The 22,748-nt window shown below is 50.9% G+C and overlaps 1 protein-coding gene across 1 annotated transcript in view; it reads right to left on the reverse strand.

The window, feature by feature from the left end:
- The window catches only part of MTURN (maturin, neural progenitor differentiation regulator homolog), a 29,158-nt gene extending 6,885 nt beyond the window's left edge, over positions 1 to 22,273 (reverse strand). Inside the window, exons 1-2 of the mRNA XM_086693463.1 lie at positions 21,869 to 22,273; positions 11,717 to 11,839 (exon numbers count right to left, since the gene is read on the reverse strand). Of these exons, the coding sequence (XP_086549589.1) occupies positions 11,717 to 11,839; positions 21,869 to 22,030 (285 nt within the window). The 5' untranslated portion in view covers positions 22,031 to 22,273. The remainder of the gene's footprint in view (positions 1 to 11,716; positions 11,840 to 21,868) is intronic.
- Between the last annotated feature and the right edge of the window lie 475 nt (positions 22,274 to 22,748).

Below are 22,748 nucleotides of genomic sequence, written 5' to 3' on the forward strand. Positions count from 1 at the left end.
CGACTTCAGCCAGGTCACGATCTCGCAGTCCGGGAGTTCGAGCCCCACATCAGGCTCTGGGCTGATGGCTCAGAGCCTGGAGCCTGTTTCTGATTCTGTGTCTCCCTCTCTCTCTGCCCCTCCCCCGTTCATGCTCTGTCTCTCTCTGTCCCAAAAAAAAAAAAAAAAAAAAAAAGGATGCCTTTACCCTGAAGTTCTCCAACGGCAACCCTCGCCGGTCTCACAGAACCCTACGAACACACTCAGGACCAGATCATCTGCCAGGCCCTGGGTCATGTTATACATGTGGCCTGGTGAGGCAGGCATGGCCAGCTGCAGCCACACGCTTTCCCCTCAGAGCCCAGAGTGCTGCGGATGTCTCAAAGAGCCACTGTTGGCTTGGAGGGGTGAGGCAGGAGGAGTGCATCCCCGCTGGCCTGGACAGTGTGGAGCGATCTCGCGTATGCTTGGGGGAAGCAAGAAGCCCCTTTCTCCCACTGCTGTCTCCCTCTCACATCTTAGGAGAGTGAGCAAAGGATCATCTTTTCCCCTAAAGAGAGGGAAAAGATGGCCACAATGGACACAGATGACGAGTATTTTGATGTTCAATTTTTATTTGAAGAGATGCTTGGTGACACGGCAAAATGTGAAAGCATCAAATGAGTGGTGATAATGTAGGTCACTGGTAAAACAGAAGTATTGTTGCCCCTACGGAGAACCCCAGCATCGCCAAAATGCCAACTGCAGATGCGTTAATTCGGCAATAAATGTGACTCCTCACTGCCCCGAAGGGATACGCCCTTAAAAGAGGAGTGGCCAAGGAGTTCTCTCTCACTTAAAGAATCTGACTGGTAGTGGCTGCCTGGAGCCCTGGGTTGAGGATTCCAAGGGGCTCAGTGGGAAAGATGGTGGTCCATTAGCAATGGCGGCCATGGGTAAAGAGGGTGTGATGGAGGTATGCATCTACACGTTTGCCATCTTGTCCTGAAGACACGTGCCCACCATTATTCTTTCTCACGACACGCGTAGGTAATTCAAAAAGACCCAAACCATAGGTAGCCCTCAACACCCTTCTTCTCCTCAGCTTAGAGTGGTTTGTAGAAGAGGTCCCAGTGAGCCATGAAACCATTACCACAAGCCTTCCCCTCTCTCCTCTTCCTAGCTCCCTATCTTACCTTTAGGTGAATCCAAAGGACATAGTTTTAGGTCTAGAGCATCAGCCACACGTGAGGCCCTTCCCTTCCGTGGGAAATACGTGCATGCTACATCTAGAACTGCTCACCCCCTGCCCTGAGAGGAGGGAGAAAGAACAGAAGCAGTTCTCAGCGGACCTTCCCGACTTCCCAGGCAACTTTAGTGCAGCGTCTGCAGATTCACGAGAGGCCGTGTGAAAAAGGCACTGGACCTGGCATCCAGAAGGTACGGCTCTACCTGGGGACCTCTGCCACGCCACCACCCTGGTTGAGCCTCGGCGTGCTTCTCTGGAAAGTGGGAACCATGACACCTGCACTGCATCCAGAGAAACTCTGGAGATTAAACGAGAAAGTGAGTGTGGCCACGGTCAGCAAACCGTAGAGCCCCGTGTGAATTATTCAGTGGCTTCTCGTTGTGAGGCACAGCAGTGCAGGTCGCCTGGGTGGCTCAGTCGGCTAAGCATCTGACTCTTGATTTCGGCTCAGGTCATGATCTCACGGTTCGTGAGATGGAGCCCCGCGTGGGACTCTGCGCTGACAGCGCAGAGCCTGCTTGGGAGTCTCCGTCTCCCTCTCTCTCTCTCTCTCTCCCCCTCCCCTGCTCACACGCACGCACCACGCATGTGCTTTCTCTAAACACACACACAAACACACTTTAAAAAAATAATAATAAAGCACAGCAGTTCAGTTATTCAAGGGGGAGTGCCGGCTGCATCTGGACGGCCTCCAGCCCCCGCTCCTCCCTTGCCCCTCGGCTGTGCTCGCTTCTGGGTCACCTCACTGGTAATCAGTACTCTAAGAAGTATAAAGAGAAGGAAGGAAGAAACTCAATTCTGTTAGCCTCTTCGTCTGATTCTCAGACTTAGAGTCACAGCCTTCCATCCAACCCACCAATCTGATCACACTTCAGATGTAATAATAATAATAGTCAATACTGGTCATGTTACTATCTTCTAGGCATGGGAGTTAAGCAGCTTTACAAATATTAATTCCATTGGTTCCTCGGAATAGCCCTAGACCCTATGATTATCACCCTATTACAGATAAGACCTAGAGAGGTTGAGTCACTCAAGGCACGGAGTTACCCAGTTAGTGTCAGAGCCAGAATTCAAACCCAGGCCATCAGACTGCAGACTACAACCTGACCACCAGGTACCCAGGAGGTTCCCTTCCAGCTGGCGATGCTGTTCCTTCAGCTGGAGGCCTCAATGTTTTCTACTGAGTAATACACCTTTTAAAGCATTCGATGTGCAATGGTAATGTCTACACTTATGAGTACGTACGATTGGGAAACACACAGAGCAGAGCAGAAAAAGCACCAGAACTATAATTTGCCTGGGACTGCAAAGAATACCATACAGACATGCAATAACCTAGCATTCCCACCTCTGCCTCTACTCCCATCTACAGCAGGTACATCTACATTTAACTTCTGGATCCAAATTTTTAAGTCAGGAAGACATGTCAGAGACAGGAATACAGACAGACTGGTAAGAATCCTGGGCTCCTTGCTTATACTGTATCTGCTTGTTCTTCTTAAGAAAAGGAGACAGACCCAGAAATCCTATCTGGTATGTTTCAACTACTTCTGATAGGTATAATCATTAAGTCTGTTGAGCGGAATTTTTTCAACGGACTGGGAAAAAAAATCTTTATGCTCACTCTGGACAGTGGTGTTGGCATTTCTAGAGTTTTGCTGTGCACAAAGCTTCCTTTGGGCAACATATGATCTTACATAAAAACCTCTGGGGCCCAGGGGCGCCTGGGTGGCTCAGTCGGTTAGGCATCTGACTTTGGCTCAGGTCATGATCTCACGGTTGGTGGGTTCGAGCCCCACGTCGGGCTCTGTGCTGGCAGCTCAGAGCCGGGAGCCTGCTTCGGATTCTGTGTCTCCCTCACTCTCGGCCCCTCCCCCACTCTCCGTCTCAAAAACAAATGAACATTAAAAAAAATTAAAAAAAAAAAACAAAAACTCTGGGGCCCACCCACCCACACAGGGTTGTACTTGAAAGGTAGAAATGCCAACCCTTAAGAATTCAAGTTCTTTAGACCCAGAAGAGGATCAGTTATCTGTAGGACTAACTCCAGGTCTTTTAGAAAGTTACGTAAATTAGTTGAGGACACATTTAGCTGGCACTTAGCATCTGCTGTCTCCAAAGGTGGCCCTCACTTAGCATAGTGGCCTACAGTGTCTTTATGGAAGAAAGGGAGACGGATGTCTATGCCTTGGAGAGCACAGCCAATTAGCGAGGCAGCTTTCAGTAAGTGTCTTGTGGCTTCAGAGGTCCCTGTGAGCTCTTTCCAGAGGACGCCTTGAAGCGCTTTACTGTGTATACGATTCACCAAGAGATGCCCTTAGAATGTAGATTCTGACTCAGCTGGTCTCAGGTGAAATCTGGGATTCTGTATTTCTAACAAGCTCCCAGGTGATAGGGATACGACCGGTCCAAAAACCACACTCTGAGCATTAAGCATTACTCTAAAGCTTTGGGGAATTTGTCACTATTTATCTCAATGATCAATGATGCCACTGGTACCAAGAAACCTACAATGAGATCCTGGTCAGTCTGTGTTCTTTTTTTTTTTTTTTTAATTTTTTTTTTTGTAACGTTTATTTATTTTTGAGACAGAGAGAGACAGAGCATGAATGGGGGAGGGGCAGAGAGAGAGGGAGACACAGAATCTGAAACAGGCTCCAGGCTCTGAGCGGTCAGCCCAGAGCCCGACGCGAGGCTCGAACTCACGGACCGCGAGATCGTGACCTGAGCTGAAGTCGGACGCTTAACCGACTGAGCCACCCAGGCACCCCGGTCAGTCTGTGTTCTTGATACTAGGAGAAAAAAAGGGGCAGGTGACAAGGTGGATAGAAGACCCAAACGGGCAAGACTGGTAGGTACTTTCTCACTTTCAGGGGCCATGATATTTCCTAAAAAAATACACGGGTTTGAAAGCTCATACCTGAGCAAAAAACAAAAGCTATGATAAACTTAAATTATCAACATTCAATGTCTTTTAGTGAAACCCACAGGAGTGCATAGTCTTCTCTTACCAGACTTTCCGACCTACTGGGGGGTGGATTCTTTCTCTTCTCCCTGGCTCTTAACCAGACTATAGGAGAAGCAAGAATTGGACTTTTTCTGGGTCACAAAAGGTCTTCCCGTGGGGTTTAATTCCCGGCTCCTCAGCTCTTAGTGGCAAACTGAAAATATTAATCTTTCTTGGGCCAGCAAGCTAGAACGAGGGGGATTTTTCTGCTAGAAGTGTCTGCTTCTTGACAGAAAAAAACATGGAGTCAGAACAGTAACCCCAGAGCGGGGGACCAGGGTCAAAGACAGCAAGAAAACATGGGGAACCACAGGCTATAACTCCAGGTAGGGCTATCAAAGCAACATCAGCCAAACAGCACACAAAGTTGTCATAACAACAGATGCCCCATGACCCTAATGTCCACAGTGCTAGAAGAGAAGGAGGAGTAATGGTCCAGGATAAAATAAAATAAAATAAAATACAGCTTTGAGCGAAATTGAAAGGGCAAAGATAAGGTTTGATTTTGCAGCTAAATTGGAAACCATAAGCTCTTCTCTTGTGAACTGTTTTTTAACCAGGGGAAGCCTGTCGGCTGGCACTAAATAAAAGCTACGAAAACACCGAGGAAAAAAATAAATGGCGCGATCACCGTTATTTAGATCTATAACCGCTATTTTATTATCTAGCTCAATCAGGTGATGACCAGCAACCGTCAACCGAGGGCCACTTAAACAAGAAACGTGTTAAGACTCCGACGATTCTCCAATTCACATTTATCAAGGCTATTGATGGGTGTCTCCGAAGCCGTGACGGGTTGCACGACAGGGATAAACCTGCCTGCTCCCCAGACGGCAATGACGGCCCGCTCGGCACGGTCATCTGCACATACGTACCATTTGGATATGTCGTTCAGCCAGGAAGGGAAAAAACACTGGGTCCAAGCTAGGAGGCCCCCGAAGGGGAGCCGAACGCGTGTCCCTCTGGGAGGGACGCTGCCCTTGCATCCAGCCTGGATCTACCCAACGGACCAGAAACTGAGACGGACCTCAACAGTGTGGAAGGGCTTTGACGGTCCTCTGTGCTCTTAGTCTGATTTTGAAGCTCCCCATGGATCCACAAGACCTCAAAACATGTACGACGCCCATTTTAAAGAGGGGGACACTGAGGTCCAGTGACCTGCTGGAGGCCATGACGGCATGGGAGCCAGACAGGGAGCCAAGGCAGGGCTGAGCCGAGCCACCTTCCCCCACCCACGGGGCATCTCTGAGACTCTGAGCCGAAAGGCCACAATGGGCCCTCCTTCTCGGCCAGCTCTCCCTCGCTCCGAGCCCATCTGGATCCCGCCACGTCTTCAGGTCTCAACTTCCAAGGAAGTCACCGCCTGGCACTTGATTCCTCAGTGAGCCCACTCATACCTGGAATTCCCAGCCCTCCTCACACACTACAGGCAATACAGGTTTGGAAAAAAAACATACAACATCGTCTCTCGTTATGTTTTTTTGTGGTAAACTCATTATGTTTATGTGGGTAAACTTCTGACTAGAATACCCCAACAGCACTTCTTAAAAAAATCCCTTACCTTAGCTGGATGCTTCTGTTAAGCAATGTGTTGAAATCACTTAGCACCTGTTTTCTCTCTCCACCCAAAATCTAAGAGTCCCACAGAAGGTCTCACGGAGTCCTACTCCCTTCTCAACAGTATTTCGCCGCGTGTGCTCAGCCGGGCCGTATCACCGCCAGCATTTATTCCGTGCTTATCACGCGTGATGTGTCGGACCCAGTTCCCAGTGAGAATTGCATCATTTAATCTTTACAGATGCCTAAGGTAGCTATCATCAGTTGTTTCCTAATTTTACAAATGGAGACACTGAGAGGTCAAGTAACTTGGCTAATGTCACACAGCCACGAAGTGCCAGAGCTGGGATGTGAATACAGGCAGCCTGCCCACAAAGCCTGGGTTCCTCAACATGTAGTATCCTGAGTCCACATAACTGGGTAAAGAGACCACAAACAGCCTAACTAATGTCCTCCCAGGAAATACTTCCCCAGAGAACAGCAAAGCAATGTAAGAACAGCAGATTCTTCAGCAGAATCAATGAGATTCCACTGCTCATTCTATACGGTATCTGGGAGGGTGGCCGGACCAAAAGAAATGTTCTGCCTTGTAACATGGATTTCTCTGCACGTTTTCGGGGCTGCCTCTCCCATCAGAAAGCTCCTTGAGGGCAAGAACCGGGCACTATGTCCTGCCCCTTGCTCTCGAAAGCAGTGCTTTGGCAAACAGCAAACAATCAACACGCTTTGTTGAAAATGTGGTGAAGAAATGTGGGAAAAAAGAGGACGAGTGAGATAGAGAGAAACACTTTTTTGCTTTTCAAGTCCGACAACAGGTTCTTTTCTTCCCCCCCCCCCCCCATTTTAAGTTTATTTATTCACTCTGAGAGAGACAGTGCAAGTAGAGGAGGGACAGCGAACCCCAAGCAGGCTCCCTATTGTCAGCGCAAAGCCCGATGTGGGAATCGAACTCACAAACTGTAAGATCATGACCTGAGCTGAAGTTGGACACCGAACCGACTGAGCCAGCCAGGCACCCCTTCTCTCGTTGTTTTAAAATTTAAATTCTAGTTAGTAGCATACACTGCAATATTGGTTTCAGGAGTAGAATTCAGCGATTCATCACATACAACACCCAGAGCTCGTCACAAGTGCCCTCCTTAGTACCCACCACCCATCTAGCCCATCTCCCACCCACCTCCCTCCATCAGCCCATTTGTTCTCTATCATTAAGAGTCTCTTGTGGTTTAGGGGCGCCTGGGTGGCTCAGTTGGTTGAGCGTCCGACTTCAGCTCAGGTCTCAATCTCGCGGTCCGTGAGTTCAAGCCCCACATCGGGCTCTGTGCTGACCGCTCAGAGCCTGGAGCCTGCTTCGGACTCTGTGTCTCCCTCTCTCTCTGCCCCTTCCCTGCTCGTGCTCTGTTTCTCTCTCTCTCCCTCTCAAAAATAAAACATTGAAAAAAAAGTCTCTTGTGGTTTGTTTCCCTCTCTTCTTTTTCTTCCCCCTTCCTGTATGTCCATCTGTTTCTTAAATTCCACATGAGTGAAATCTTACAGTATTTGTCTTTCTCTTTTTCACTTAGCATAAAAACATTCCAGTTCCATCCACGTGGTTGCAAATGGCGAGACTTCATTCTCGTTGATGGCTGAGTAATAGTCCAATGTGTGTGTGTGTGTGTACATACATATAAACCACATCTTCTTTATCCATTCATTAGTCGACGGACATTCGGGCTCTCTCCATAGTTTGGCTATCAACAACAGGTTTCTTCGCTGTGGGGGTGGGGGAAACTTTCATTATGATATTGCCTCCTTCAGTGTGGGGGGCGGGGGAGGCAAAAAAGAGAGGGGGAGGGGGACAAGCAGAGTCTACAAAGTTGTTAGGCAGGAAGGTCCAGGGTGCCAAGGGGCACGTTTAGCCTTTTGGGCAGGACGGCTGAGGAAGGACCAGATGACCCCGCTCCTTTGGACCGTGCGTTCAGGGGTGTCCACGGACAGTCAAACAGACTGTGCTCAAGTAAAGCCCCAAAGGGCGGCAGAAGGCTGCTCATCTCTTGGTGCTCGTCTTTCCCGAGAGACGACAGGGCAGGGGCTGGTGATAGGTTGGCCAAGGGGAAACGACTCAAAGCCACGGATGAGGCTGTTCTAAGATGAAGGCGGAAAGACTCCCCCGTGGTTTTCCCGACTACAAACAGAAAGCGGCTGCAGGAGTTGATCAGATTACCACCTGTTTTCAGGGAGATGACGTGGAAGTTTACCTACTTGACGACCCTGTGGCCTCTGGGTACGTGTTACTTCGACCAGTACTTCCATGAGCAATGAGGCCTTTTCCTGTGTCTTACTTCTAAACGCAAAGGTCCCTTACGTAAAGCTGACAGATATATAGCAGCAGTGGGAGGAACCGCACTCTTGAGTGGAGGAGGAGAGGGTGGAACTTTCCCACTGAAGTCCACAGTCCTTCGTTGTGGTCTGGAACAGTCCTGGACTCATCGAACTTGGGGCACGTCGGGGCTGAGGGAAAGGCAACCGCGTGCTCTTCACCTTCACTAACCCTGACAAGGTGCCTCCCACCCGCCTCTCCCCAGGGTCAAAGAGACCCACACAGAAACCTCCCCACCAGCCGGTGCCCTACTAGTCCAGGCCTCCTCTCCTTGGGAGCACATCCCTGCCTAAGATGTAGGCTGTGCTCTAGAAAGGAACCCTGCAGATCCAACGGTGACGGCAGATCAAGTCTGCGTGTCTCTGTGACAAGCAGCAGCTAACTCTGAAAGAAAATGTTCAAACAATCCAGTTGTCTTCAGCTATGCGTCTGGATTTTTCTGGACTGCGATCCCCCCCACCGCCCCCCACCCCGTTTACATGTGGCTGCCTGGTTGCCAAAATCCAGCCCTGGCTTCTTGGTAGAGAAAAACAGCAAAACAAGTCCTGGCGGGAGAGACCACCTTCTCGAACAGTTAGGCCAATTCTGCCCGTATTGTGCTCGCCATCAAAGAGAACACGCACAGAAAGAAAAGCAGGTGGAAGGCTAATGAATGGAACCCCTGTGAGGAAACTAGCCGCAAAGTGAGTATCATTTGCTAATAGATGTTGTTGTTGTTGTTGTTGTTTTCTGGTTAAGACTTGGGGCGGGGGGGGGGGGAGGGGGGTCAAGTTTTACAAAAATTTTGCCTACGTTGATACCTCTGCTTAGATGCCGAACAGGCATGTTCAAATACTGCTATGCCCCAAATTGAGCTCCTGGTCGCATGGCCCCCCAGCCTTCCCTTCTGCATCCTCCCCAATCTCAGTAAATGACAGCGCCGCTCCCTTCCCTGCGCGGGCAAGGACCTGTGGGTCACCCTGGCCCTCTCTTTTTCCCACACCCACTTCTGTTCCGCCAGCAAGTCCCATCGGGTCTACTTTCAAGGTCACTAGCTCTAGAGTCTGGGCCCTTCATTCCGCCTTTGCTGTGATCACCCGGGTCCAACCCCTCATCCTGTCACCGCACGACAGCAATGGCCTCCTCGCCCGTCCCCCCTGTTCCCACCGGCCCCTTGCAGCCTATTCTCAGCTGGTCAGAGGGGCAGAGGGGGCTTTTCAAAATGCAAAGTCGGGTCCCTCTTGCGCTCAAACTCCTCCAATGGCTCCCCACGACACTGGAGTAAAACCCGAACCCTCTGTGACCTGCAAACCCCTGACATTCCTCAGGCTCCTCTCCGACTCCTCCCCACCCTTCCCACGTGGGCCACACCACCTCCCCCTCTCCTTGTCCCCCGAACACTGATATTCACCCCATCCACCACGGCCTCCCGGCCTTCGTGCTTGCTGTTCTGTCTACCTGGAAAGCTTTCCTCTGGATTTCCTCCTGTTCACACTTCAAGTTTTACTCAAATGTGAACGTCTTTGCAAAGCCTCCCCTGCTCCCCTGATTTAAAAAAAAAAAAAAAAAAAAAATCCGAGTACCTCTGACACTTCTGACCTCCTTTCCCTGACTTACCTACTTTTTCTCCTTGGCACTTCTCACTAATACGTTATGTGCTGGACTTCTTTATCTTTCCCCCCACCGCTGCTAGAATATAAGGATAAGATTTTCATCTGTTTGAGTCGAGTGTTAGGAACAGAGCAGTCAGGTACTCAGTAAATATATACTGCATGACTGAGGGCTACATCAGTACTTTTCAGTCACGCGTCTATCCTGAGCGAGCCAAACAGGCTTAGAAAATGAAGAACCAAAAAATGGACTGCCTGGGCAAATGGTACAAATCAGACACAGTGACCGAAGCCACTGAAATTCTAGTTCTTGTAATGGTGGATGAGTGGTTGGGGCCCAACTCTTCCTCAGAGAAAAAAGCTGGAATAAAGACGAAAAATGCCTTCTTAAATACACGGAAGAATTAGAACCTAGAGAGACAAACATAAAAGCTGCTTTTGTCCCGAGAGCATCTGTGGATCTGTAAGAAACAGCTAGCAACTTTACTGCATTCCTGGCCTGCTATAACAGCTAGGGAGGCCGAAGTCAAACCCTGGGTCTTCCAAAGGAGCAGGCTATGACGAACCATCCCCACTTTAAGCTGAGGTCTCAAAGACCTGTTATGGTCAGAATGCCTGTGTCCCTGCAAAGGTCAGGTGTTGAAATCCTAACCCTTGAGGTGACAGATTAGGAGGTGGGAACTTTGGGAGGTGACGAGGTCATGAGTGCGGAGCCCTCGTGAATGGGATCAGTGCCCTGATAAATAGGCCCTAGAGAGATCTCCCTCTCCTTCCACCGTGTGAGGTTACAGCCAAAAGCAGCTGTCTGTCTAGGAAGTGGGCCCTTACCAGACACCAAGTCTGCTGGCACCTTGACCTTGGACTTCCAGGCCTCCACACCTGTGAGAAATACATGTCTGTTGTCTACAAGCCACCCAGGTTCCGGTATTTTGTTACCGCGGTCTACTAGAACTAGAAACAACCAGAGTTGCTGGCCTTTCATCACCTGGAGAGTTCCAAGAACTACAAATCTCACATTGCTTGAAGGTGGTCTCATGTGATAGGACCCCCAAGCCCTGGCAGAAACAGATCAAAATCCTCTCTGGAGGAAGGTGCCATCACCTCAGGCCTCAATGTGTTCCTTTTTTTTTTTTTTCCCCTAACATTTATTTATTGTTCAGAGACAGAGACAGAGCATGAGCAGGGGAGGGGCAGAGAGAGAGGGAGACACAGAATCCGAAGCAGGCTCCAGGCTCTGAGCGGTCCGCACAGAGCCCGACGCGGGGCTCGAACCCACGGACCGTGAGATCACGACCTGAGCGGAAGGCGGACGCTCAACCGACTGAGCCACCCAGGCGCCCCAGGCCTCAATGTATTCCTATATACAAGTTTTCAAATACGATAACCAGCACACAGAGAGAATCCAACACGAGGAAACCAGATACCAAGGGTGACAGCCAGTTGACCAAAGATGGCCAAACCGACTCACAAGCCTTGAGATGCTGGAATGTCAGACGTGGTCTATGACGCAGCCATGCGATCGGGCCTGCTACGTTCAGGGAACCGAAGGGCAAGCTTGAAAACTGCAGCCGAGGAGTAGACACTATTTTAAAAGAACTGGAAAAAAAAAAAAATCCAGAGCAAATACCCCCACCACGGACGAGAACCTCCATAGCTTCCACAAATTGTGACCTTAAGTCTACTGGACAAGAGCAGGAATACTCAGAAGTCTCATAGAGGCTCTGTCTGCTTCCCACCCTATCAGAGACTCTTCACTCAAGTGATGCTAGAAATAACCATCATTCCTGCAACCAACAGCTGTGTCACATCCCGTTCCCCCCTCCCTCTCCGCCCTCACCCTCCCTCCCCGAGCTGCTATCTTTAAGCCACAAAGCAGACAAGAGAAAAACAATTAGTCACCCCCAGGCCTTGCCCACTTTCCCCACCACCCGTGTGATTCCCAGCACAATCACTGCAGAAAAGAAGCCGGCTCTGGAGGCCAAGCAGGCACCTACAGGTCTGAAAGACTTGAAGACTTTTTCCAAGACTTCGTGGAGCGTCTTCTTGCCGCAGGAGGAGATGTAGTCTTGTGCTAGCTGCAAGAAGGGCAGGCAGTCCTCGCTCTCACTCCACACGTGCTGCGCGCCCACAGGCGAGGGAGAGGAGAGAACAAAGACACACAGTCATTATTACACTCGGTGTGAAATACAGACAGCCAAAAAGATTTTTTTTTTTTTTTGCATTCCATAAATTGGAAGGCCTCTGTTCCAGGGTAAAATTCCCACATTCGTTCTCGATTTGCTCGCATTGAAGGGGACGAGAAAGTGCCTACCCTACGGGAAACCTCCATGCTTTCAGTCCATAGTCTCACCTGCTCAATTCGCCATCAGATCCGCTGGGGCGAAGCAAAAAAAAGCAGTGGGATCCATATCCGCTCCCCCACCCCTGCCCCACCCAACCATTTCCATAGCCCTTCTCGGGCTGGGTAAGGAGGGTTTTAAAGCAGCAGGGAGGAGAAACCAAGGGTTTGCAGGATCCTTGGCTTTGCCTTCAGCTGTGGCTGAAGGATTAATTAAGCATAATCTGTAACCATTGACTTGCAATGAAACATTCTTCACCCAGAGCAGCCTGCAGAGCGGGGGTGATGGTAAATTTACTTCAAAATGAAATGAATTTAAAATCAACAACAACAAAACAGAATGAAACAAAATGACTTAAAAAGAACACACACAGGGGCGCCTGGGTGGCTCAGTCAGTTGAGCGTCCCGCTCCGGCTCAGGGCACGATCTCATGGTTCGTGAGTTCGAGCCCCGCGTCAGGCTCTGTGCTGACAGCTCGGAGCCTGGAGCCTGCTTCGAATTCTGTGTCTCCCTCTCTCTCTGCCCCTCCCCTGCTCACGCTCTGTCTCTGTCTCTCTCAAAAATAAACAAACATTAAAAAAAAAAAAATTAAAAGAACACACAGAAAAGCCACCACTCCATCACTGGGAAGCAAAGGCTTTCGGAAAGCTCACCTTCTCTTAGGATGCATTAAGGCGGCATTGCTTCACAACGTCAACATGCACCAAGGACCTGGTTTTAGGTTTTACTTTTTCTTAAGGCTAGACACGGTATATTGGTTTTGTTTGTTTGTTTTCCCATGTGAGGACACTTGTTTTAGCACCTCTTTAAGACGAGATAAGTCTCTCCCATAAATGTTCAGGGATCTGGAATGAGCCCAAGAAACAGGCTGAGAGATCTGGGGGCAGAAGCCCCCCTGCTCTGCACATCTGAGCTGGGGAGAGGCACTGGGCTACTAGGGTAACATCAGGGTGTCTAACCAAGAGTCACTGTTTAGAGGGGCCCGATCAATGACAGTGCAGAGGCATGGGAGAGAGGAAGACATCCAGAAGTTAAAGCAAGAAGCAGAAACGAGGCAGCAGGAGACAAGATCCATTTGGAGAAATGGTCCACGTCTAGCACACACTGGCTCCCTTCCATTAATATAATGATTAGGGCATCACCCCAGAGAGTTCCATGTCAATCACTCAAGAAACATTTTACCTCCTTCCTTCTCATTGGCGCATTTCTAAGGACTGGACCTATAGACTTAACTGCTCAGATCCAAGAGACTAACTAGACGCTAATGTGCCCTTTCCACTCCAATTATCTGTGTTTCATAGATGGAAAGGTCCATTTCTGACACATGCTGCTTGAATTCCAGCAGACTTCTCGAGGAGCTTCTGGCTCAACCTAGCGAAGACAACTTCTGGCTTCTCTAACTCAAACATGAGTCCCTATGAATGAGAGACCCTTAAGAGTTGCTGAGCAGCTGAAATGCCATTTATGTAATGGTAGTTTCTTACATTGTAGGAAAAGATGAGTACAAAGTGCTTTTATAGCCATTATCACACTTGATTCTTAATCAGTAGGGATTCAGCAAGAACAATAAAGTCCTACTTTAATGTAAGTTCTGCTCAGCACCCATTTTCATACTCACATTTTTAAAAGTTCCAGCATATTTAAAATTCCTATCCAAGTTAAAGATGGGATTAACATCTAGGTGAAGATTAGAAAAAAACGTAAGAAGTTTCTTAAGTCCCTGGCTGGCATGCAGTGGGCGTTCAATAAATGGTGGCTGGGAGTGTCCTCTTTCCCCTTCTGTGTCGGCAGGAGAATGGGGAGACAGGGGTAGGGCTGGGCTTTCCATGTGCCCCAAGTCTAAGGGCCCCCACTGCGCAAATGAGACACCCGGTGTGACCTCACTGAGAACACTCCCCAAAGCAACCTGGGTTATTGTTAATTCAGAAATAGTGTATCTATGAAAACCTTGTATACCTATTTTCTAAAATACATTTGGACCTTAAATTACAAAGTAAACTAAGGAAAGTGGGATCACTCAAGCAACAGAATCGCACCGTATCCACTACTGCTTGGAAATCAGACAGATTCTGTAAGTGTTTCTAGGGCATTTTTTTTTTTTTAATTTTTTTTTTTCAACGTTTATTTTTATTTTTGGGACAGAGAGAGACAGAGCATGAATGGGGGAGGGGCAGAGAGAGAGGGAGACACAGAATCGGAAACAGGCTCCAGGCTCTGAGCCATCAGCCCAGAGCCTGACGCGGGGCTCGAACTCACGGACCGCGAGATCGTGACCTGGCTGAAGTCGGACGCTTAACCGACTGCGCCACCCAGGCGCCCCTCTAGGACATTTTTTAACATATAACGTTTATTTATTTTTGAGAGAGAGAGAGCTTATGTGCTTACGAATGGGGGAGGGGCAGGGAGAGATGGGGACAGAGGATCTGAAGCTGTCTGGGCTACTAGCACAGAGCCCCATGCGAGGCTCGAACTCATGAACTGTGAGATCGTGACCTGAGCTGAAGTCGGACACTTAACTGACTGAGCCACCCAGGCGCCCCTGAGTGTTTCTAGGGCATTTCTAACCTCGTGAGGAGAGTGTCCGTGCCACAATTTTCATGACTCCGCTTTTGGAGCTATTGACTTATGAGTATATTTTGGGGAAGGAAGACCTAACACCTGCCGGAAGAGCCTTCTGTCCAGGCGGCCTACATTTACTTCATTTGGCTGTCTAATTCACCCTGCATTCTCAGTCATGCTGGTTTTGGGGGCTTAAACAAGTTTTAACCGAATCTCCGCCCATACGATAACGTGAGGCTGGACGGGGTTTGAAATCGGATAGACCCACGTGTACATGGGTGCTCAGAGGACATCGTTTATTAAATGCTAATTGGTTCAGATCCATGGTATCTCGTAACAAAAAGTATTGTTGTATTTATTGCAACTGTTTCCTTCCACATTTAATCAAGCCAGTTCTCAAAGAGCCATAAAAAACAAGGTAAGATGAACTAAAAAATGAGTCCGTAGTTGGGAAAACGACGGGAGGAAAAGTATATAAAACCAAGTGAGATTAGGACAAACAGGGCCAGGTCAACGGACCTGGCCACCTGTTGCGGATGGGACACAGTTGTCGCTGTAGCTTACTACAGGCCTGTGTGATCAGTGTCCCACGGCAGTGTCCCCAGATAAAATAGATGTGCTCTTCAGAGCTATCAGGCAACGATGGTAATCTCCCAGGAAGAAGAGAAGGGCCCGTTCTAAAACCAGGAGACAGCAGAGAGACTGGTGGCTGGGCAGACGCTCCTGAAAACAGATTCTGGGGTCTAGTCTTAAACAAAGACAAGTGGATGGCTGGAGACCCGGAATCCCGCACCCCAGGGCGTGACCAACAATGACTTCAACTTGGATATTGAACCAAACGGCCACTTTGGCCATGAAAAAAACCATAGCAGGGGTCAGAGAACCTGTGGCTTTGAACAATATAACTCCCTGGCAGATATGAATCTGGATACAGAATGTACTGACTTTCTAACCGTGTAGTGAGAGCCAGGGTGCCTGTTAAGAATAGGAGGAATGCCAAGAGAAGGCTTCCAAAAGAGAGGCCAGCGGTGGTCCTGTGGCTTCAGCCAAGTATCACGACACCCCCCCCCCACCCGCACCCCGCGACTTATTAAAACACAAGTGTGGGGGCGGGGGGGGGTGGCACCAAGAACCTGCAGTTCCAGCAAGTTCCCAGGTGAAGCTCATACTGCCGGTTCTGAGAACACACTTTGAGAACCAGAACTCTGACTCATCACATTTGGGGATAGAGGGGCAAAGGTGGAAATCCCTGGTGAGAACTTTGATTTTAAAACAAGCCATCCGTGGCCCTTCTTTCTGTCATTAAGTTGGACCAGAGGTTATCATCAAAGCTTGCCCAGCGTAAGACAATACAACCAGGCCATCTGCACAAAGGGGTCCGAGCACCTTCTGTGTTCTATAGTGTAGATGAGAATATCCAGCTCATCCAAAAATGGTATCCGATCACTTCGGCAATTCAATCCGACAGGTATCTTTTGGGGCACAGCCTGTGCTCCTATTGTTCTAACACCTGGGGACATGGCATGTGGCTTCCTGGGGCTGCGGCACAGTGGGGGATCCCGGGGGGGGGGGGGGCGGGCAAAGAACGCACCTGTTTCTCCTCCCTGGACTCAGTTATCTGAGTCAAAGGGCCATTTGAGGGCCGAAGGGCCTCACTCTTGCTGCGTGGGTTTTCCGCCATCATTAGGACCAGGGAGTCCATTCTGAGTTGGGGCGTCCTAACCCAAAACTCCACGCTGTCCATCAAAGAGATGGTGGGAGAGAGGAGGTACAAGCTGTCTCATGCCCCCGATAGGATTCTGCCCAGGGTAAGAAGAGTGTGCGGCCAGGCCTACGACCTGCTCCGTGTGCCAAGCACCGAGATGTGTCGCTGGGGAGGAAACTGAGGCTCAGAGAGGTTAAGCAACGTGTCTGTGGTCACATGGGGAGCAAGGGGCAAAGCCAAGACGTCAACAGCAGTGGGCACGCCTTCAACCTGAGCCTCAGCTCCCTCCTTTGTAAGTCACAGAAAATACCACTCCTCACAGGATAGTCATAAAGATGACAGCAGATCCCCCGTAGACTGCCTCTCATTTAGCAGGAGTCCACAGTGCTTATTCCCATCTGTTTAAACTCACGGGAGCGTGACTTTACCCTCCTCAGGATTACCGCTCCATGAATATACTAAGGACATGCATACTTTTTCCCTGAAAAAAAAATCCCTCTATGTGAATAATGCACAGCCACTGTGGAAGGCTTTACAGTTGGTTACCACCCTTCCTCATTGGCTCCTCACAATAATGTGATACACATAGGATTATCCCCATTTGACACAGGAGGAAACGGAGGGTGAGTCTAACTTAGACATGAAGGTGCTTTTTTCCCCCCTTATGAAACGATGCAATCTCATTTAGAAAAGTTATATTTTTTTGCTCCAAAGTGAAAAGGTTGTTCTTTGGTCACACAGGTAAGGAGACGGACAGGCCCAGGACAAAAATCGGGGAGGAATATATATAAATAACAAGCATAGACATACGTATAAAATTACATCTCGTGGTCCTTCTATAAATAAAGCTTCTCTTCTTTAATAGAATGACAACCGCTGTCTTTGTTTTTATCCTGAGGAGAGATTAAACTATACAAGATTTTAAATCCAAACAGGTTTTTGATGGGTTGGCAGAAAAAAAACCAGGACGATAAGGCAGCTCATCCGTTCTCCAGGCACCGGGGAGGGGCAGGGCTGTGCTTTGTTTAGAGTTCTTGCTCCTGGCCTAGGACAAGGGGGGAGAGCCGCTGGGGCTGCCAGGGCCAGGAGAGAGTGCACACACGTCCCTCTGTCCGGCTGCTATGTGAGCGGCTGCCAACACCCCACTCCTCGAACCCGCCGAAGCCCTCAGGTCCTTCTGGGTTGGCAGAAGGTAGCACACCACGCTCTCGGCCCCCTCCCTGTCACACCTGTAGAGCCAGGCAGGGTTGGCTCTGTCCCTGAAGGCCCAACACAGAGGGCAAAGGCAGCTGCATTTTATCCCAGGATCTGACCTTGTGTGCTGTCCACAGAGAGAAGCCTGAATCAGGGCAGCAGTTTGGAAAGGGACAGTGTGAACAGAATGGCCTGTGAGCTGAGAAGAGGGAACAGTGCACAAGGGACCCAGGAGCTGCCAAAGTGGAGGGAGAACAAAAGGAAGTCCTTGTTCCCAAGGCCTCTGGAGATCCTGGCTTGATCCTGCCTGTGGGACATGCCTCATGGTGCAAATGACAAGCCTCTGGACTTGAGCTTCAGTCCTGCCTGTCGCTTCTTAGTGCTATAGTCCTGGACACATTCCTTAAACGGAGCCTCGGTTTCCCAGCCTATAAAATGGGGATAATACCTAAGTCAGAGACTTTTTGTGAGGCCCAGTAGGAAGCTGCCCTTGAACCCACAGTCTGAATGTCACTCCTGGGATGCTGTGTCTTCAGGACAGGGCCGTGGATTCAAGTTGCTCTACCATTTATTAGTTATTATTCAGTGGAAAAGTTAGTACACCTTGCTGGGTATCAGTTTCTCCATCTGCAAGATGGAGAAAATTACAGCGAGGGCCTCGTGAAATTACCAAGATTAACTAAGTACACACACACAAAGTACACAGAACTGGGTCTGCTATATAGTAAATTACACACATGGCAGTTACTGTTCTTTGAAGCTGTCATTCTTGAAGTTTAACACCTGTCTTCTTCAATATCATTCACTCATTCATTCTTACGAACGTGGACTGAGCACCTGCCACATAACCGACGCTGCTCCAAGTTCTGGGACACAGTGCTAAAGACAGAAAATGCCACTGCTCTTCTGAAGCTTATTTTCTCCCTCCTCATGGGGGGCGGGCAGAAAATACACAAGAGGGTATCAAGTACTAATGAATGCTACGATTTGAATAAAAGAGGGTGAGGTGAAGGAACGTGTGGCCAGGAAGTTGTCTCTCAGGCCTGAACAGCATAAAGGAGCTACCCACGTAAAGAGGTGGGGGCAGAATGTTCTAGGCAGAGGGGACAGCAAATGCAAAGGCCCTGAGGCAGAAATGAGCTTGGCATGTCTGAGGACCAGAAAAGCCATTGTGGCAGGAACACAGTCATCAAGGAGGAAGAGTGGTCCAAGAGGAGGTCAGAGGGGTGGCAGGAGACACATCACGTAGGCACTTGAAGCCAGGGCAAGGCTCAACTTTTACCGTGAAAGTTATAGGAAGTCAGTTTAGGTGAGGTGGGGAGTCATAGATCATGACCTGGATTATATTTGAAATCCAGAGTGATTGCTGTGTGGAGACTGCCCAAAGAGGTATTAATATCACCACCCCTATTTTAGGCACTGGGAAGGTACTAACGTTATCATCCCTCATTTCCAGATGTGGAAATCATGGCATAGAGGGATTAAATAACTTTCCCCAATGCACACAGTTAGACATGGGGGGCTGGGGTGCGAACCCAAGTAGCCTGACCCGAGACCTTTGCACCCCTGACCACTGTGCTACACTGCTTCTCAGATGGGTACAATGGCCCCAGGAAAGTGAGGGCAGACATCCTATTCTAGGAGGCCCTGGCCTGGTGAGCAAAGTGAGCCCTCGATAAATGTTTGATGAATGAACGAATGAATGAATCATGTGAAAACACTTGTAAATTGAGAAATGCTATGTAAATATTCTTAATGTTAATCTTTTGGATTAGAGGAGTTCCATTTATCTCAAATTTCTTCTAATGCTTATCAGATTTTCCTGGGAAAAGGAAAAGGACAGAGGTAGGACATTTACTTCATGCCTCAGTCCCTTTAACTAGGGGCAAACAGCAGCTTGACCAACCTGGTCTGGGGCAAATGTGAGGAGAGATCTGGGCTAAGAAAAATCTGGTGGTTGGCACCCTGTCTGTTATGGCCTCCAGAAACTTTACGAATGTTCCAGTATTGAGGTGCCTGGGTGGCTCAGTCAGTTAAGCATCCAATTCTTTTCTGCTCAGGTCATGATCTCACAGTCATGAGACTGAGCCCGGAGTCAGGCTCGGTGCTGGGCACGGAGCTGGTTTGAGGTTCTCTCTCTCCTTCCTCCTCTGCCCCTCCCCCACTTGCACATCACGTATTCTCTCTCTCCTCCACCCCGCAAAAAAGAAAAAAAAAGAATGTTCCAGTCTACCCAAGGTATTACTTTTTCCTCCTATCTTCTTTCTTATCTATTTCATTTAATTATGAAGAAGCAAATGAAGATGTTCAAGCATTTTACTCATACAGGTGAGAAAACATTTAAAATATATTATGAGTGGCCTTGAGAAAGGTGTGATATGCATAATGTTTTGCGATGATGGTTCTCTTTGGAGTAATTTCTTTGGGTAGGTCTACTGCAGTTCCAGCAGGAAGGCCATGTGGAACTCTCCCCTATAAAATCCAGAACCTTGAGTGATTCTTGCTCTGTCTCACACAGTAAGGGGGGGGAGACCACTGGCAGACTAGGCTTAGAAGGAACTCCTAATCAAACCCTAACATGGTAGCTAGTTGGTCACTGGTGCCCTTTCCAGCGTATCCCTGGCGCTTTCTCACACGTTCGCAACGGAGTAAATCCCTTTCGAATGATCTCCCATGTTTCTCAATAACAAGTAACACTTTTTTTAACTACAGTTAACCGTGTTCTTGCCTATATTTATAGCTTACTTGTTCTTCACAAGTAACGGTGATGCAGGTGTTCCGATGAACCTCATGTTACAGGCGAGAAAACTGAGGCTTTAAAAAAAAGAGACAAGCTCTGAACTCTGGGGAAGCCCAGATCTTAGGAGATGGTTACGTGTTTCATCTGTCGGATCATCACCCGGGTGCTGGTATCATGCCCATTGTTTTGATGTGTACACTGAGCTGGGGGAAAGGCATCTGACCGGTCACACAGGCAGGGAACTCAAATCTGGCTGTCACCCAAGGCCATCTCTCTTCTAGTGTCGCACTTTTGGGGCCCAGGTGGCTTCTCGTCCCGCGGGGTTGGGTGCCGGTGGTGGGAAGGGCGTGTCTTACTGTCATGTCGTACACAAGCCCTCACCTCTCTGGGGGCCGAGGAAGGCGGTCTCGCTGTCTCTCTAACTCCTTCGCGAACTTCCCGTGGGTGGCAGGGGCGCGCGGCCGCCGGGGCCTGGGCCCCGCTTTGTCTCACCCCACCTGAGGAGCCGGCGCCAGGCCGCGCCTCGGCGCCGCCCCACCTCGGTCCGCAGGGGCGGCAGCAGCGCCAGCTCTAGGCTCCAGCCGGCGACCACACGGTAACCCGAGCCCACGGCCGCCTCCATCTTACATTTGGGGACCATTATTTTTTTCCCCGTCCTTACAAACCGTTAAAGGAGCGCCATCCTCGCCCGTTCCCCGCACCTCCCACCCCAACTCCTCTGCCCGCCGCATCCCCTTCCTAAACTGCCAGCGCCAAGATCCCAAGTGGGCGCAGGATACAAAGTCGAAGATCTGGACATCACAGTTCCAGGTCCCGGTCCCTGCTAGCACAGGACCCGAGTGGGGTGGGGGAGGGGGGATTCCTCCCGTCTGGCAAAACCGGGGGCCTTCGCCGGGGCCGCAGCCGCCGCCTCCGCCGGACGGAACCAGCTCGGGCCCCGCACACCTCGCTGGAAGCTCACAGAGGAGCAATGGACGCACAGGAGGAGAGGGGGATAGGCGTGCCCGCGAGCGTGTGTGTGTGTGCGTGTGTGTGTGTGTGCCCGCGCACGCGCGTGTGCGTTTTCTAAGATCCGAGGTGTAATTCCGCAAAGAAGGTCCTGGAGATGGGGCATCGCTAGTGTGGACAGAGGCTTTGTGTCCAAACCCGCGGCGCAGAGGATAGCACGGGGGCGGGGGAATCTCCCGGGCGGGGACGACTGGAGGAGTTGCGTCTGCGCATCGGGAGGGGGACGGGATTCCTCGCCCCGACGGGACGCCCGGCCGTAGGAAGCTCGGGACTCCGGGCCCTGCGGGACGGTCCGTGCTCCCCGGCCCGGGCGGGCGAGCGGCGGGGACCCTCGCCAGAAGCTCCCAGCCGAGCACAGCGCGCGGGCCGCAGGGTCGCGTCCTCGAAACAGCCCGCCCCAGCCCGGCTTCCCGGTCCTAAGGGCGCCCCTGCCCGCCGCTCCCCGCCCCCCGCCCCCGCCAACGCTGACACGGCCGAGCCGGGCGGGTTACGCCCCCACCCCGCGCCCACAGCCTCCCGGGCGTGCGGGAGCTCGGGCGCAGGGAGGCGGCCGCGCGTCCACTCCCGCGAGCTGCAGCCGTCCCTCCCCCCCGGCACTCACAAAATTGTCCCCGCAGCCGTTGTCCGGACACAGCACGTAGAAGGAGACGCCGGGGTCGGCGTAGAAATCCATCCTGCGCTCGGTCTCTTCGGTGGCGATGAGCTCGAAGGGCGTGTTGGAGCACCATTTCTCCGCAACGTCAGCCAGCTGCTGGAAATCCATCCTGGCCCGCCGCGCCCGCCGCTCGCTCAGCCTCCTCGCGCGCCGCCCGCCTCCCGCTCCCTCCGCCGCCCGCCCGCCCTCCTCTCTCCTCGGGCGCCCTCCTCCCGGGCGGGCAGCGCGCGGCTCCGCGGGCTCTCGGGCAGGCGGCGGGGCCGGGCGGCGCGGCTCCCTCCGGTCCCGGGGCTCCTCCCGGCGGGGACTGTTTACATGCTGTGTGTACGGGGTGGGCGGCGGCCTGGACGGCGCGCCGCCGCGCCCGGCTCCGCCCCGCCCCGCCTCCCCGCCCGCCCCTCTCGGCCGGCGCGGCTTGCGGCGGGCGGGGCGGGGCGGACTCCTCGGTACGCCCCCACCACTTTTTTTTCCTTTTTCTTTTTTTACAAGCCAACGCGGAGCATCCCGGAGTCCTCCGGAGCCCGGCACCGCCCCCTACCCGTGACGTCATGCGCCCCAGCCAACCAGCGGAGTCTGACGCCAGCCCGGTGACGTCACAGCGCGGGCCCGAAATCCGCGGCTCGGCCGTGTACAGTGAAGTGGGGAGGGCTTGTAGTCCCCGCCTGCGTTTATCCGGAGTTGGAAGGCCTTGTCGGGAAAAGTATTTTCCCGAAAGCGTTTTAAGCGCAGAGGACGCCCACAGAATTGCAGATAACTTGTACCTTGTCTGAGGCTAGCGATGGAGGAGCTGAGAGAATCCAAGGGAAACGGAGCTTTTCTTGTTCAG

Source organism: Puma concolor, chromosome A2, assembly GCF_028749965.1.
Source record: "Puma concolor isolate L17-30 chromosome A2, mPumCon1.1.hap2, whole genome shotgun sequence".
NCBI classification, from domain to species: domain Eukaryota; kingdom Metazoa; phylum Chordata; class Mammalia; order Carnivora; family Felidae; genus Puma; species Puma concolor.